Source organism: Mobula hypostoma, chromosome 1 (assembly GCF_963921235.1).
Source record: "Mobula hypostoma chromosome 1, sMobHyp1.1, whole genome shotgun sequence".
Taxonomy (NCBI): Eukaryota; Metazoa; Chordata; class Chondrichthyes; order Myliobatiformes; family Myliobatidae; genus Mobula; species Mobula hypostoma.
In genome coordinates, this window is record NC_086097.1 from 84,454,774 (window position 1) to 84,470,049 (window position 15,276).

At 42.5% G+C, this 15,276-nt stretch overlaps 1 protein-coding gene across 3 annotated transcripts in view; it reads left to right on the forward strand.

Annotated features, from left to right (window-relative positions):
- Positions 1-15,276, forward strand: part of smoc1 (SPARC related modular calcium binding 1) — a 248,922-nt gene that overhangs the window by 224,682 nt on the left and 8,964 nt on the right. For all 3 annotated transcript variants that reach the window (XM_063052100.1, XM_063052091.1, XM_063052109.1), the window contains exon 12: positions 8,892-8,945. In XM_063052100.1, coding sequence (XP_062908170.1) covers positions 8,892-8,945 — 54 coding nt within the window. The remainder of the gene's footprint in view (positions 1-8,891; positions 8,946-15,276) is intronic.

Consider the following 15,276-nt stretch of genomic DNA (forward strand, 5'->3'; position numbering starts at 1 on the left):
TAATGGGCGATATGGGAATGGTTGTGGCTTTTCTGTTGAACACTAGAGTGCAGCTTGTTGGATTTTGGGATAAGGTAACTAGACTGCTTTAGTCAACATGTGCAAGGCTGCCATTGCCTGCGGTTGTGTATGGTGAGGTGTGTGAGAAAGGGTATTAGATTCAGAAGTAAAATAAATGAAAACACCACATTAATGAGGTGCACCAGAGTACAGGGGAGAATTTTTAAAAAGAGGAGTTTAATTAGTATTAGTGTAGGTGTGTGTTTGATTATTGGTGAGAGCTGGTGGTCTCCCTCTCGTCTGTCGCAGGAGCGATCTCTCTCTCTCTCCTCGCTAGTGAGAGAGCCTATCTGAGATGTTGAAGTGTTGGGATGGACAGTAGTTTTTCATGGACTCTAGATCTTGATCTCTGGGGAGGGGGTGGGGGCTTTGGTATTGGTTGCATGGTGGGTGGAGGGGGTCGATGCTTTTGCTGGAGCAAGGGGGCGAGGAGGGGGGGTCGATGCTTTGCTGTAGTAAATTGGGGGGGTTGATACTTCTGTAGTAAATGGAGGGGTCAATACTTTTGCTGTAGTAAATGGAGGGGTTGGTACTTTTGCTGTAGTAAATGGGGGGGTCGATGCTTTTGCTGTAGTAAATGGAGGGTCGATGCTTTTGCTGTAGTAAATGGGGGGTCGATGCTTTTGCTGTAGTAAATGGGGGGGTCAATGCTTTTCCTGTAGTAAATGGAGGGTTGATGCTTTTGCTGTAGTAAATGGGGGGGGTTGATGCTTTTCCTGTAGTAAATGGGGGGGTCGATGCTTTTGCTGTAGTAAATGGGGGTCGATGCTTTTGCTGTAGTAAGTGCGGGGCGGGGGGTTGATGCTTTTGCTGCTGCTTGTGTCTGGGGAGGGGGGGAGGGAGGCTTTGGGGTTCTAACATTTTCTGCCATTCATTCTTTGGGGTTTTTTCTTCTGTTTTGTGGATGTCTGTGAAGAGTAAGGATTTCAGGTTGTATACTGTATATGTTCTCTGATATTAAATTGAACCATGGGGCTTGATGAAGTGAAGGGCTTGTTTCCATATTGTAGGATTATTATTCTAAAGTAGGGCAAACTAAAATATTGAGATAAATTGTAAGAGATGTTTAAAAAGGAGAGTTAGCAGAGTAAGTGTTGGTCCTGTGGAAAGCAGGTTTGGAGAAAGAATAATTGAAAAAACAAAGAGATAATAGGTAAATTAAACTGTGGCTGCCTGCCATTCTTTGCTGTAGAGGTTAGTGGTAACAGAAACTGAAAGAGAAGGAGGAACTTGAACAAAATTACAGTCAGAATGGCAGTGATTCTGAGCAAACTGTTGGAGCTGAGGGCTGATAAGTCTTCTAGCCGAGATGGACTTCGTTCTGTGGTCTGAAGTGAAGTGTCTAGTGAATTGTTCATGAATAGATCTTTATTTACTCAATCCCTTAGATCCCGCTAAAGATCCCTTGGATTAGAAAGTAGCAAATTAAACTTCTTCATTGAAAAAAGGAGGCCAAGCAGAAAATGGGAAATGATGATTGGCTTATTTAAACTGGTTTGTTGTTGACACGTAGACTGAGGTACAGTGGAGAACTTGTCTTGCAAGTCCAATAACAGAGGGCAGAAGGTGCAAGGCAGATGGTGAGGTCAGGAGTCCATCTTATTGTTCAATAAGGCAGTGAGATAGAAGCTTGTCCTTCAGCCCGGTGGTGTGTGCCTCCTTCAGGATTTTTCTATCTTCTGCCCAGTGGAAGAGGGGAGGAGAGAGACTGTCTAGGGTTTTTGATATTATTTTGGCTGCTTTAACACGGCAGTGAGAAGTGTAAATGGAGTCAATGGAGGAGAGGCTGGTTTCCATGACAGACTGAACTATGTGCACAGCACTGCGGTTTCTTCCAGTTACGTGCGTAGCAGTTCTCGTATCAAGCTGTTGAGCATCCAGACAGGATGCTCTCTATGGTGCAACAATTAAAAATTGGTCTGTCAAAGGTAATGTGCCACATCTCTTTAGACTTCTGCGGAAGTAGAGGCGCTGGTGAGCTTTCTCGGCTGTAGCGTCAATACTCTTGGACTAGGGCAGTCTGTTGGTGATGTTCACTCCTAGAACTTGAGGTTCTCAACCCTCTCCGTTCCCCGTCCTGGAGTCAATGACCAGTTCTTTTGTTTTGCTGACATTGAGGAAAATATTCTTGTGATGATACCATGCTACTCGGCTCCCTATCTCCTTCTTGTATACTCTGACTCATCATTATTTCAGATATGGCCCACTGCGGTGGCTTCATCTGCAAACTCACAGAATCTGGCCGCACAATCGCAAGTGTATAGGGAGTGGAGTAGGGGGCTGTGGATACAGCCTTGTGGGGATAATCACAATAGAGGAGTTGCTGCCTATCATTACTGAGGCAAAGGTTGGTGATGAGACCCAGGTCCAGGGGTTTGGAGGTGAATTGGCTTGGAACTATGGTACTGGAGGCAAGCAGCAGTCAGTAATTAATAGTACAGCATAGGTATCTTTACTGTCTAGATGCTCAAGGGATGAGTGTAGGACCAGGGAGGTGGTGTCTGTGTAGACCTATTTTGTCAGTAGGTGAATTGCAGTGGGTAGAGGTTGTCTGGGAGGCTGGAGTTAACGTGTAGCAGGACCAGCCTCGTTAAGCACTTCATGATGGCATGTCAAAGCCATTGCATGGTAGTCATTAATGACATTACCATGCTTCTCTTGGGCACTGGGATGATCTTGGTCTTCTTAATGTGGGTGGGAACCTCAGATTGAAGCAGGGAGATATTCCCGTCAGCTGATCTGCACAGCACCTAAAGACACAACCCACAAACACCATCAGGGCCATATGCTTTCGACAAGTTACACTCCGGAGACTGATCTTACATCCACAAAGGTGACTGGCGGTTCAGATGCATTGGATTTTGTCAGGATGTGCTGTTGGTGATGATGCTGTCTGACTTTGTCTTGTAGCCTGAGATAGGGTAGTATGTAACCCCACCCCGCACAACTGACAGTTGAGCTGAGACTCCATTTTGGGCTGGTATTGTCCCCCGATAGCTTAACAAACGTTGTATATCAATTTCTTGTAAAGGTCAATGTTATTGGAATCTTTTGGTGGAAAATGTACTGTGGAATGTTGCTTATCTTGTATATCAATTTATATTTGGATTTCCAGAAAGTATTTGATGAGGTCAGAAGTTATGAAAGAACGCTTTCTAGGAATGAACATCAAGCATTTTCTGGCTACCAGGAAAGGATGTGGGCATTAATTGGTCTTTTTCTGGTTGTCGGGGCATAACAACTGGTTCAATGCTGGGTCTCGATGCTTTACAATTTCTATAAATGAGTGAAGGCGCTGACTAGTAAGTTGTGAAGAAAACATGAGGCTAAAAGTGACTTGGATGAATAAAGTGAGTGAGCAAAGGTCAGGCAAATGTGAAACAGTTCTTTTTAGCAGCAGAGTCAAATACTGTATTATCTGAATGGTGGGCAATGCAAAGTGATGGGTGTCATAATGCATGATTTACAAAAAACTGGTACACAAGTACATCCAGCAGTTAGGAAATCTAGCAGGATGTTGTTATTTCTGGGGAAATGAATGGTTCAATTGTGTAGGAACTGGTAAGGTGGTCTGTATACAGTAATAGTCTCCACATTCAGAGGAGGATGTTAAGGCATTGGAAGAGTTCAAGAAAGGTTTACTAGATTGATACCGGAAGTGGATTGTTGTCCTGTAAGAAAAGGTTGGACAGACTTGATTCATCCTTTGGAATTCAAAAGAGTGAAAGGGTACTGGATTGAAACAAGTGATCTTGAAGGGCTTTGTCAAGATGGATTTGGAGAGGATGTTTCCTTGTGGGGAAAATCTAAAATTTGGGTCAGTACTTAAGAATAAGAGGTCACCCTTTTTTAAAGCAGAATTTTATTTTCTCCGAGGTTTGGTAAACTCTTCTTAAAGAAGATAGCGCTGTGCTAGTAACAGCTCGTTGCTGTAAAAGGGTGCAGAAACAGAATATTCAAATATTTTAAGACCACTGGAGGGATTGATGAGCAAGGGGGGAGATGAAAGGTTACCATGGGTAGGTGTGGATGGAGAACTGAGGTTACAAATCAGATCAGCCATGATCTTACGTAATTGGCAGAGCAATTTCGGGGGATTTAGCAGCCTCTTCTTACTCCTAATATTAACTTGTCTTGGGAACATATTGGAAAATAGGATTGCTGCAGTTTATAATAATTGACCTATCTGAAAAACAAAAGCAACAGGGCTGACTTCCTTTTATTTACATAATGTGGATCCTACTCCAGTTTTCAATCTGCCATTGGGCCTTTAACATGCTGAAATCTACTAAATTAAGATTTACCTCCACTAAAGACTTAAGTATATAATACGGAAGTCAATTATCTAATTAAGTTGGGAACTTTGAAATTTAAAAAAAAAATTATTTAATTAACTTTTATTGCATCTTTTAAGCTTTTTATTTCCATACTGAGAAGGGAAAACAGTTTCTTACTAATGTCACTGCTGAGCTACTGCTCTGAGATGTGTATGGGTTTGAAATGTTGGTTGACCTCCATTCAGGAAAATACTTCCAAAGTCAAAGATGAGTTTGTTGTCATGTGCACAGATGTACTGGAAATCTTCCTTGCAGCAGCATCGCAGGCATATAGCATCAAAGACACAGCATTCACAATAGAAACATAAATTATTCAAGAAATGACAGAATTAGAACAAAACCAATGGCTATTTTAGTGACACACATCAAAGTTGCTGGTGAGCGCAGCAGGCCAGGCAGCATCTCTAGGAAGAGGTACAGTCGCCTTTTCAGGCCGAGACCCTTCTTCAGGACTAACTGAAGGAAGAGCTAGTAAGAGATTTGAAAATGGGAGGGGGAGATCCAAAATCTTTAGAGGTAGAAACAGGAAGTGCGAGGTGTGGGAACTATTAAGTTTGGTAGCAGTGGATGGGAGATCCCCGAGCGGATAAAGTCGGTGATGGTGTGGGAGACAATGGCCAGGTGCTCCTTAGTGGGGTCATGATCAAGGGGTAAATAAGAGGAGGTATCCTCTAAGAGCTATTTTAGTGAAATGTGGCCAGAGTTTTGATATAGTAAGATAGTGATTAGGGATCAAGAACTGAATGAAGAGAAGTAGATGTTCTTGAACTTGAAGGGGTGGGATTTCAGGATTCTGCATTCCCTGCCCAATGGTAGTTGCAAAAGATGGCGTGGCCCAGATGGTAGGCATACTTGATGATAGATGTTATCAACTTGTGGTATCTCAGCACATAACTGTTTATGTGCTTGTAAAATCAATGTAAAACTGCATTTACAACCATGTCAGTACGAAAAAAAGAAAACTCAGCAGTTTGTGTAGAGTAAGGAACAGTTCCTGGTGAATGACAGTGGTGTGAAAGAAACACATAAAGGTTAGTCAATATCTTTGATTCTGCTCATCTTAGACAGTCCAGATTGTTACATTTTTAAGCCCATTCATAAGATATGGCAAGGCATGTACTACCATTTACTGAGGACTGGGCTGCTGGCCTATTTCAGAGAACAAACCATCTGTACTGTAGTGTGCCTGAAATTACACTGGGAGTCTCAGGTAGAGAAGGGCAGATTTCCTCTCGTGTAAGGTACTCATGAACCAGGGAGGATTTTGTGATGATTTAAAGGTTCAAAGGTTCATTTTATTGTCAAAGTATGCATGTACAATACAACTCTGATATCTGTCTTCTCCAGATAGCCATGAAATACAGACAAGCCATAGGAGTTGTTGAAAGAAAAAACATCAACTACCCCCCAGCACAAAATAGAAAAGAAACAAAACTTGCAAATCTCAAAACCCCCACTCCCTCCCTCACAGAACAAAATAGCAACAATAGCATCAAATCCCCCCACTCTCTCCCCGGAGAAGAAAAGGCAATGACAATAGCATCAAATCCCCGTCCCCCTTCACCACAGAGAAAACGGAAACAGCAACAATAACATCAAACCTCTGACCCCCTCACTCGCAGAAAAGAACAGCGACACTAACATCAAAACTCCCAACCCCCCCACACACAAAAAACTAACAGATCAGCCACAACACCAGAAAACTGAAGGAGACCAATGTAAAGTGTAGTCCAATAATCACCTAGATCTCAGAATGTCAAAAACATCTTCCAGTCAGTTCCAATATTATCAAAACAAAACTTTAAATTCCAGGTTTACTTCTTAATTGAATTTACATTCCTCAGCTTTTGTGGTGGGATTCCTAATTCTACATATAACTAGTTGTAGAGTCACAGCGTAATACAGCAGGGAATCAGGCACTTCAGCCTAACTAGTTAATGCAGACCACAATGTTCTCCCTGCTGGTCCCAGTTGCCTATGTTTGACCCATAAGTCTCCAAGCCTTTCCCCTCCCTGTACTTATCTGAATGCATCCTAAATGTTGCAATGTACCCACCTCAACCACTTCTTCTGGCAGATCATTCCTTCTGGCACTCACTACCTTCTGTGCAAAAAGTTATCCCTCAGGACTCTTTTAAATCTCTCCCCTCTTGTATCTCTCCCTTCTACTTTTGAAGTCTCCATCCCTGAGAAAAACTATGATTATCTATACCCCTCAGAATTTTATAAGCTTCTTTGAGGTCACCCCTCACTCTCCTATGCGCCAAAAAATAAAGATCCAGTGTGGCCAACCTTTCCGTATAACTCAGGACCTCTGGTCCAGGCTGTATCCTCGTAAATTAGGAAACATTGCCGTCACTGGTAAAAGTTGTTCAAAGCAAAATGCTTGTTTACTCACTGTGTGTAAAGACAGATTTAGGAAATAACTCAGCAGTCAACATGAAATATCATTCTTTTGCATGTAGTCACCAAAAAAGCATCTTACAGTGTATAGACAGGACCAATGTGAAATGTGTTTCAGATTATGGGCGAGCAAAACACAGTGGCAAACACCAGATTGCTGGCGTCTCTAACTGCTTGACCTTGTTATTACATTGCTTCAGTCTAGGCCTTGTGGTGAAAGGATAAGATGCTAATTAAGTTTCATGCAGTTAGTTGAATTTGGCACTTTCAGGCAACAGTAAAGCAGAGATGGGAATTCTCCTCAACAATTTTATTGTAAATGTTCAGACTTTGATCATCAGTAATGACTACAATTTGTGCAGTGATTGGTAAAACATGGCACAAAGTCTTGATAACAAGCCGACAAGTAAAAATATGTACTGTCCATTTCGTTTAAAGGAAACCTGTTGAGGGAATGGAGTTTTATTCTTTTCTTTCACAATGCATAGAACAAGTGATTTGCTTTAATTCATGTGTTTCTGGGAAGATAAATTTCCACATGTTTTTCATTTCTGATAAAAAAAAATTAAAAACAAAGGTGAACTTGTTTGTGCAGCATTTTTCTGGTATTTGGGCAGAGCAAGATTGTTACTGTCAAAGCAATCCTTTTAAAAAGGATTTTTACAGAGCAGCCCACACAAAATGCTGGACGAACTTGGCAGATCAGGCAGCATCTTTGGAAATGAATATACAGTCAACAATTTGGGAGTTCAGTGAGACCCTCCCTCTCTGCTCCCCCTCTGTGCTTCCGAAACCTCAGCTGTTTATTCATTTCCATTGATGTTGCCTGACCTGCTGAGTTCCTCCAGCATTTTGAGTGCATTGCTCTGGATTTCCGGCATCTGCAGAATGGCTTGTGTTCATGATTCACTACCGTTTTTACCCCAAGGTTATCCATTTATTCAAACTTAATTTCCCCAGCTGCTGTGACGGAATTTCTACGCTGGTTGTCTGGTTGTCACACCAGGTCTCCATTAAAAGTTTCTCTGCTACGGGACCGTGCAAAAGCTAGGAATTGTCTGTACTCTTGTTGGGTATAGCTTGCATAGTTGCTTTTTCCCCCAGTATTTAGCCACTGTTCATTTAGGAGCTTTAATAATACATCAGCAAGCTGGTTCAAAAATAGGAACTGTCAAGAACCTCTGAATTTCCCTCTTGCTAAGGTCTACATTGATGTTATAGAGCTTTTCAATCACCATTATCAATGCTTCTGTGTCCTCTGTCAATAACACTGGACAACAAAAGTGTTGCTTCCTCAGAATTTTTTTTTTTTGTTTACAATAGAATGCTTGAAGCTGAACATAATTTCAGATTACTTGTATATTGTAGGAATTTGGATAAACAAAAGACTTGACTTTTATTGAATATATTGTGTTTAATTGCATAACAGTGCTGACGCTTTGCAGTAGATCAACTAAGCTAAAAATGTTTTGTTGATGGTTTTCATTTGTCATCAGTGTCTGAGGCTTCTTGCTTAAGTGTCCAACAATAATCAGCTAGCATTGATGGATTCCAGTTGCTCTGATATCGTTTCTGCGTGACTGCAATGTCCTGGTGAAATCTTTAACCATGCTCGTCACTGACAGTGCTATGATTTGCAGGGAAGAAGCCTAAATGGGAATGCAAAAAATGAGTCTTTAAAGACATGTTGCATTTAATGGTTTTGAATACTTGAAGCATGTTGGCAACAAGCTGCACGTAGATTGGTGCTCTGTAGTCGCTAAGAAATTTTTCAACAACGTCCTTGAATGCCTTCCATGCAATTTTCTCCAGTCGCACTAGAGGTTCTTTGTTGACCTTTTTGTATTGTGGCTCTACAAAAATGCCTTCCTTAATTTTGTCATCAGTTATTCTGACTTGAATTATGAATTGAAGTAACAAATATAGGTGAAAGTGGTGTGTGAAAGGGAAATTTCATGGTGATTTTCATGATCAGCAACCCAAAATCCATAAGATACACCCTAAAGTAATCAGGAAGCAAAATCTTTTTTTTGTCTAGTATAACGGGACAACCAGCTGACATTTAAACTTTATTATCTCTTTCCTTCCTAGGTAGCAGTGTGGGAGGCCTCTCAAGTGGAAGACGACAAGGAGCAAATCCCTTCAGTAAGTTGCTGCTTCTCTCATAGGGACTGGGATCTGACTCCTGGGGATGGGTGGTTGACAAGTGCAGAGGAGAACCCACAGGGTCAAAGTCCAGGGTTGCCCTGATACCCTGCTGAATGCCCCACTGCAGCACACCGATATGCTGTAGAGGGCTTGGTCTCAGGAGCCGAACACGTGCATTGTAATTTAAAAAGACATTTCGCTGGGGTGTGCACTCTGTGCCAGGTTCTGCGAATGCTCTGGCAGTGAGATGGGCATCTCATTGCTGCTTGGCTCTGTGTGGAGTCGGTTACCAAGGTAACGCACAGCTTGCTGCAGACGGGAGGGATCCAGGCTGCACCCTATCTGGCATGGCAAGTGTGGACCATTGCAGGCAGCTACTGCTCCCTGTGTTGCCCGCCCGCCTGGGTCTGAAGGTCCGCTCATCTCATCTACTGTTGGGATGGACGTTGTCTCACTCTCCACCCAGAGGTTCTCCCTCAAATAATAACATTTAATGGCCAGTGGCCAACATTCAGCTTGAAAAACAAGAAAGCCCTGCAGGTCAGTAAGAGATGGACAGCCGAACAGCAAGGATAGATAGGAGTTTCCATCTCACCCAAAAGGAAATGATGAGGGAAACTTTAGGACTCGGGTAGTCCTGGTCCCCAGTCGGATTGGCTGGACTGCTCATCATTGTCAGTCCACCACTAGGGCCTAAAGGCAGCCAGGTCATATTGCCTTGGCGAATTATTTCACACTGATCTCCTTGACCATCTCGTTGCTGCAGGGTGTCAGCACAGAGGTGAGCCTCCTTGCAGGTTCCCATCTCGGCATGACCACCAGTTCCCATACTTCTTTCCATAGGCACTATTCCTATTAGTGCCCTCCCATTACTGGAAAAACACCTTGTGTGCTAAGAATGGTACTGGTGTATTTTGTTCACATACTTAGCCCTTCCAAGAAAAGTGGTGTTACAGGATTTTGTAGCTGCTGCTAAATTGCCACGGTCTGCTGAGGCTGACCGTTAAGTGGACAGAACTAATTCTTTTCTCTTAAGCTAGATCTATGGAAATGATTATCCCCAAGCTTCATTGTAATGGCTGTCATTTGCACTGTATGTCGGGTATCACTTCACAGGAGGGAGAATGGGGGCAGTGAGAGACAGAAATTCTTGGTACGGGGGGAAACAAGGACAGATCAGAATATGCAATGCACAAAATGCTGGAAGAACTCACCCAGCAAACCAGGCAGCCTCTGTGGAGGTCAATAAACAATCGACGTCTTGGGCCAAGACCGTAGAAAACCATAGAAAAACTACAGCACAGAAACAGGCCTTTTGGCCCTTCTTGGCTGTGCCGAACTATTTTCTGCCTAGTCCCACTGACCTGCACATGGACCATATCCCTCCATACACCTCCCATCCATGTATCTGTCCAATTTATTCTTAAACATTAAAAAAGAACCCGCATTTACCACCTCGTCTGGCAGCTCATTCCATACTCCCGCCACTCTCTGTGTGAAGAAGACCCCCAATGTTCCCTTTAAACTTTCCCCCCCCCTCACCCTTAACCCATGTCCTCTGGTTTTTTTTCTCCCCTTGTCTCAGTGGAAAAAGCCTGCTTGCATTCGCTCTATCTATACCCATCATAATTTTATATACCTCTATCAAATCTCCCCTCATTCTTCTACGCTCCAGGGAATAAAGTCCTAACCTATTCAACCTTTCTCTGTAACTAAGTTTCTCAAGTCCTGGCAACATCCTTGTAAACCTTCTCTGCACTCTTTCAACCTTATTTATATCCTTCCTGTAATTTGGTGACCAAAACTGAACACAATACTCCAGATTCAGCCTCACCAATGCCTTTTACAACCTCATCATAACATTCCAGCTCTTATACTCAATATTTTGATTAATAAAGGCCAATGTACCAAAAGCTCTCTTTACGACCCTATCTACCTGTGACGCCACTTTTAGGGAATTTTGTATCTGTATTCCCAGGTCCCTCTGTTCTACTGCACTCCTCAGTGCCTTACCATTAACCCTGTATGTTCTACCTTGGTTTGTCCTTCCAACGTGCAATACCTCACACTTGTCTGTATTAAACTCCATCTGCCATTTTTCAGCCCATTTTTCCAGCTGGTCCAAGTCCGTCTGCAGGCTCTGTAAACCTTCCTCACTGTCTACTACACCTCCAATCTTTGTATCATCAGCAAATTTGCTGATCCAATTTACCACATTATCATCCAGATCATTGATATAGATGACAAATAACAATGGACCCAGCACTGATCCCTGCGGCACACCACTAGTCACAGACTCCACTCGGAGGAGCAATTCCGAGTGGAGTCTGTGACTAGTGGTGTGCCGCAGGGATCAGTGCTCTTTGGCTTCTTCCATTGAGCCAATGTCTAATCCCATTTACCACCTCTCCATGTATACCTAGCGACTGAATTTTCCTAACTAACCTCCCATGCGGGACGTTGTCAAAGGCCTTACTGAAGTCCATGTAGACAATATCCACTGCCTTCCCTTCATCCACTTTCCTGGTAACCTCCTCGAAAAACTCCAATAGATTGGTCAAACATGACCTACCACGTACAAAGCCATGTTGACTCTCCCTAATAAGTCCCTGTCTATCCAAATGCTTGTAGATTCTGTCTCTTAGTACTCCCTCCAATAACTTACCTATTACCGACGTCAAACTTACCAGCCTATAACTTCCCGGATTACTTTTCGATCCTTTTTTAAACAACGGAACAACATGAGCCACTCTCCAATCCTCCGGCACCTTACCTGTAGACAGCGACATTTTAAATATTTCTGCCAGGGCCCCTGCAATTTCAACACTAGTCTCCTTCAAGGTCCGAGGGAACACTCTGTCAGGTCCCGGGGATTTATCCACTTTAATTTTCCTCAAGACAGCAAGCACCTCCTCCTTTTCAATCTGTACAGTTTCCATGATCTCACTACTTGTTTCCCTTAATTCCATAGACTTCATGTCAGTTTCCTTAGTAAATACAGATGCAAAAAACCTATTTAAGATCTCCCCCATAAGAATATGTTGTAGTTAAGGGTTTTATGAAGGAGAGACAAGTGATAAAGTGCAGTACTTTAGGTTAGAGGTTTTCAGTATGGAGACATGGTGACTGGAAGAGTAATGTAGGTGATTATGGGATAGGAGAACAGGTGCATTGTTGGCCCACGTGAAAAGGGAGAGAGAATGCAGGAAGTCCAATGGTGAAGTACACTTGGGAGGATGGAAGGTCCAAATGGGGACACTTATCCACCAGTCATCCATATATTTAATCAAACTGAAAATCAGAAAATCTTTCGAAGTAACCAAAGCAACGTGGCTAACAAATCTGCAACAGTATCTGTTTTGGAGAAGTAATTAAGAGCTAGATCAATCGCACTGAATCCACTGCTTCATTCTTGCTGGTATCTTCAACTCCCTGTTTCCCAAGAACCGATATGACAGGGGACAGAGTCTGCAGAAATGGAAATGTTTCATTGCTGCTATAATGTTTTTGTAACCTCTCGATGGTTTGTTCAAAACCTAAACACCAGATAAGAACTGAGGGGAAAGTGAGTTTAAATTTAATGCTAAGACGGTGATAGATTAACTGTCAGTGAGAATCAATTAATCCTACTCAAGCAGTTGAAAGAACAAGAAGAAAAAAACAAATAGGAAAATAAAAATGGATATTCAAGATCAGAAGGATTTAGGAAATCCTCTATTTCCCTTACTCAGAACATCCAAAACTATCAATGAGTTTAGGTAAAATAAAGGCTGTGTTGATGGGACTAGTGGGGAGGTTGGATCATGTGGGATCCTAGGTGAACTAGCTAACTGGATAAGAAAAATGGCTTGGCGGAAGGAGGGTTGTGGAGGGTTGTTAATCAGATCGACAGTCTGCAGCCAGTTGTATTCTACAGAGACTGGTGGTGGGTCCACTATTGTTTAGCTTCTATAGTAATGACTTGAATGACAATGCTGTTAAAGTGCTTAATAGGTTGTGGAAGACTCCAAAATTGATCTGTTTTCAACAGGTATAGATGAGCTGGGGAAGTGGGCCGTAAGACCATAAGACATAGGAGTAGGATTGGGTCTCTCGGCTGCTTCAGCTTGCCTGCCACGCCATCATGGCTGATTTATTATCCTTCTTAACCCAATTATCCTGCCTTCTCCCTGTAACCTTTGATGTCCTTACTAATCAAGAACCTATCAAACTCCACTTTAAATATACCCAGCTACTTGGCCTCCACAGCTGACTATGACAAGAATTCCACAGATTCACCACCCTCTGGCTAAAGACATTAGTCTTCATCTCTGTTCTAAAGGGATGTCCTTGTATTCTGAAACCGTGCCCACTGATGCTAGACCCCCCCCCCACTATTAGAAACATCCTCTCCACATCACGTCTACCTAGGCCTTCCAATATTCAATGTTTCAATGAGATTCCCCCCTCATTCTTTTAAACTCTTGCGAGCACAGACCAGAGCCATCAAACACTCCTCTTACATTAACCTTTCATTCTAGGATCATTCATGTCCAGAATTGCCTGGATTTTCCGTAGAGTCCTTTGTTCTACCACAGCTTCCGGTATGTCCAGTTTGACTCCTATAACAGAGCCAGACCAGCCTTTCTAATCAGTTTATTGATCCTGTTGGCATCATCCATTATCCCAGCACACCACTGCATTGCAGATTGTACTGGCGACAACAGACTGATAGGACGTGAGAAGAAAAGGCCTTTTTGAGGGTCTTTGATATTCGCAGTCTATTTCTCAGGGTAGGAGAGTAAAACTAGAGGGCATAGATTTAAGGTGAGAGGGAGGTTTTTTCATACAGAGGATGTGAGTACATGGAGGAAGCTGTAGAATGGGTATAATTACAATGTCTAAAAGACAGGTACATGGATGGGAAATTAGTAAGAGGGATTTAATCCAAATGGAACTAGCTCTGATAGAGATCTTACCATGGATGAGTTGGGCCAAAGGGCCTTTCCTTATGTGTAGAACTGTATCACTCTAATAATCAAATTCACTTAGCCAGGAGCCATTTCATGCTTTCATACTGTTTCGAAATTAATCGTTCTGCTTCTCCCTAAAGCCTCAGCTTAAACTCTTGAGTTGGAATTTGCTGTCATTGCGAATGTCATGGTGGCTACTCTGAATTTTTGAAGTATCTGTGTGGCAAATTTCCAAAATGCCTCTGACACAAACTGGACAGGACGATTCAGCAGTACTTTTTATCTATCAAGCAGGCTGCATGATTGTGGAAGAGGAAGCTGGGATAAGAGATAAGCTGGGTGGGTGCGTTCGGTATCAGATCAGATCCAGTGAATGGAAGAAAGAGAGGGAAAAGAAGATTGGTGTAAATGTAGGTGGCAACCTTCCAGATTTAACCTGGACTCTCCCAGATTCCCAAGGCTCTGGGACTTTGATCGCAAACCCACTGCGCTGCGCTTGCACACCCTAACTTGCGTCTTTCCAGTTAATCAGATGTCCATGGTTTAAAGCATGCCAGCTGAAACCTGGTAAGCTGATTCCAGATGCAGGATCAAAACAGGAATGAAGGCAAAAGGGAAGTTCAAAAAAAACCTTTAAACTCTCCATTGATAATCAGTCCTTGGAGGAATGAGTATGCAGTCTTAATAAAAATTTTCAGTGCCAGAGAAGTTAATTAAAGAGCATTAATTAACAATTATTGTCAGCATAGAATATAAGATCTGGGAATTGTTATTTTACCAGTTCATAGAATATTTGCTAGGTCACACCTGGAGTATTGTGCCCACTTCTAGTCATCACCAAATAGAAATAATGTTGTATTGAAGAAGGGGCAGAGGATATTCAGCAGGACATTGCCTGGATTGGAACATTACGGTTCTAAGCAGGGACTGGAGCAGGAGAGGCTGAAGGATCACTTGATAGAGGTGTACAAAGTTATCAGGGAGTGATAGGTTATACAATTAAAAAATCTTTTTCACATGGTGAGGACGTCAACGAGAAAGGGCATGGGTTTGAAGTGGGATGTTTAGAAGTGATTGGAAGGATAACTCACCCCTCCTGCCGTGAAGCCTTTTCCAAGTTGCATCTAGAATACTTGTCTGAACAGCTAGTGGAGAGTGTATTCTCACAATATTTAAGAAGCGGTTAGTCTTGAATTGCCTATGCTTAGGAAGCTGCAGACCCAATGCAAGTAGATGGGGTTAGTATTGATAGGTACAATCGTCAGGACCAACGGGCTGCTTCTATGCTGAACAACTCTATGACTCTATTTTGCTAGGTAAAGTAATTTCAACTTTCATTTGGTTCTTAGGGTTGAAATACTTTACCTGACTTTCTT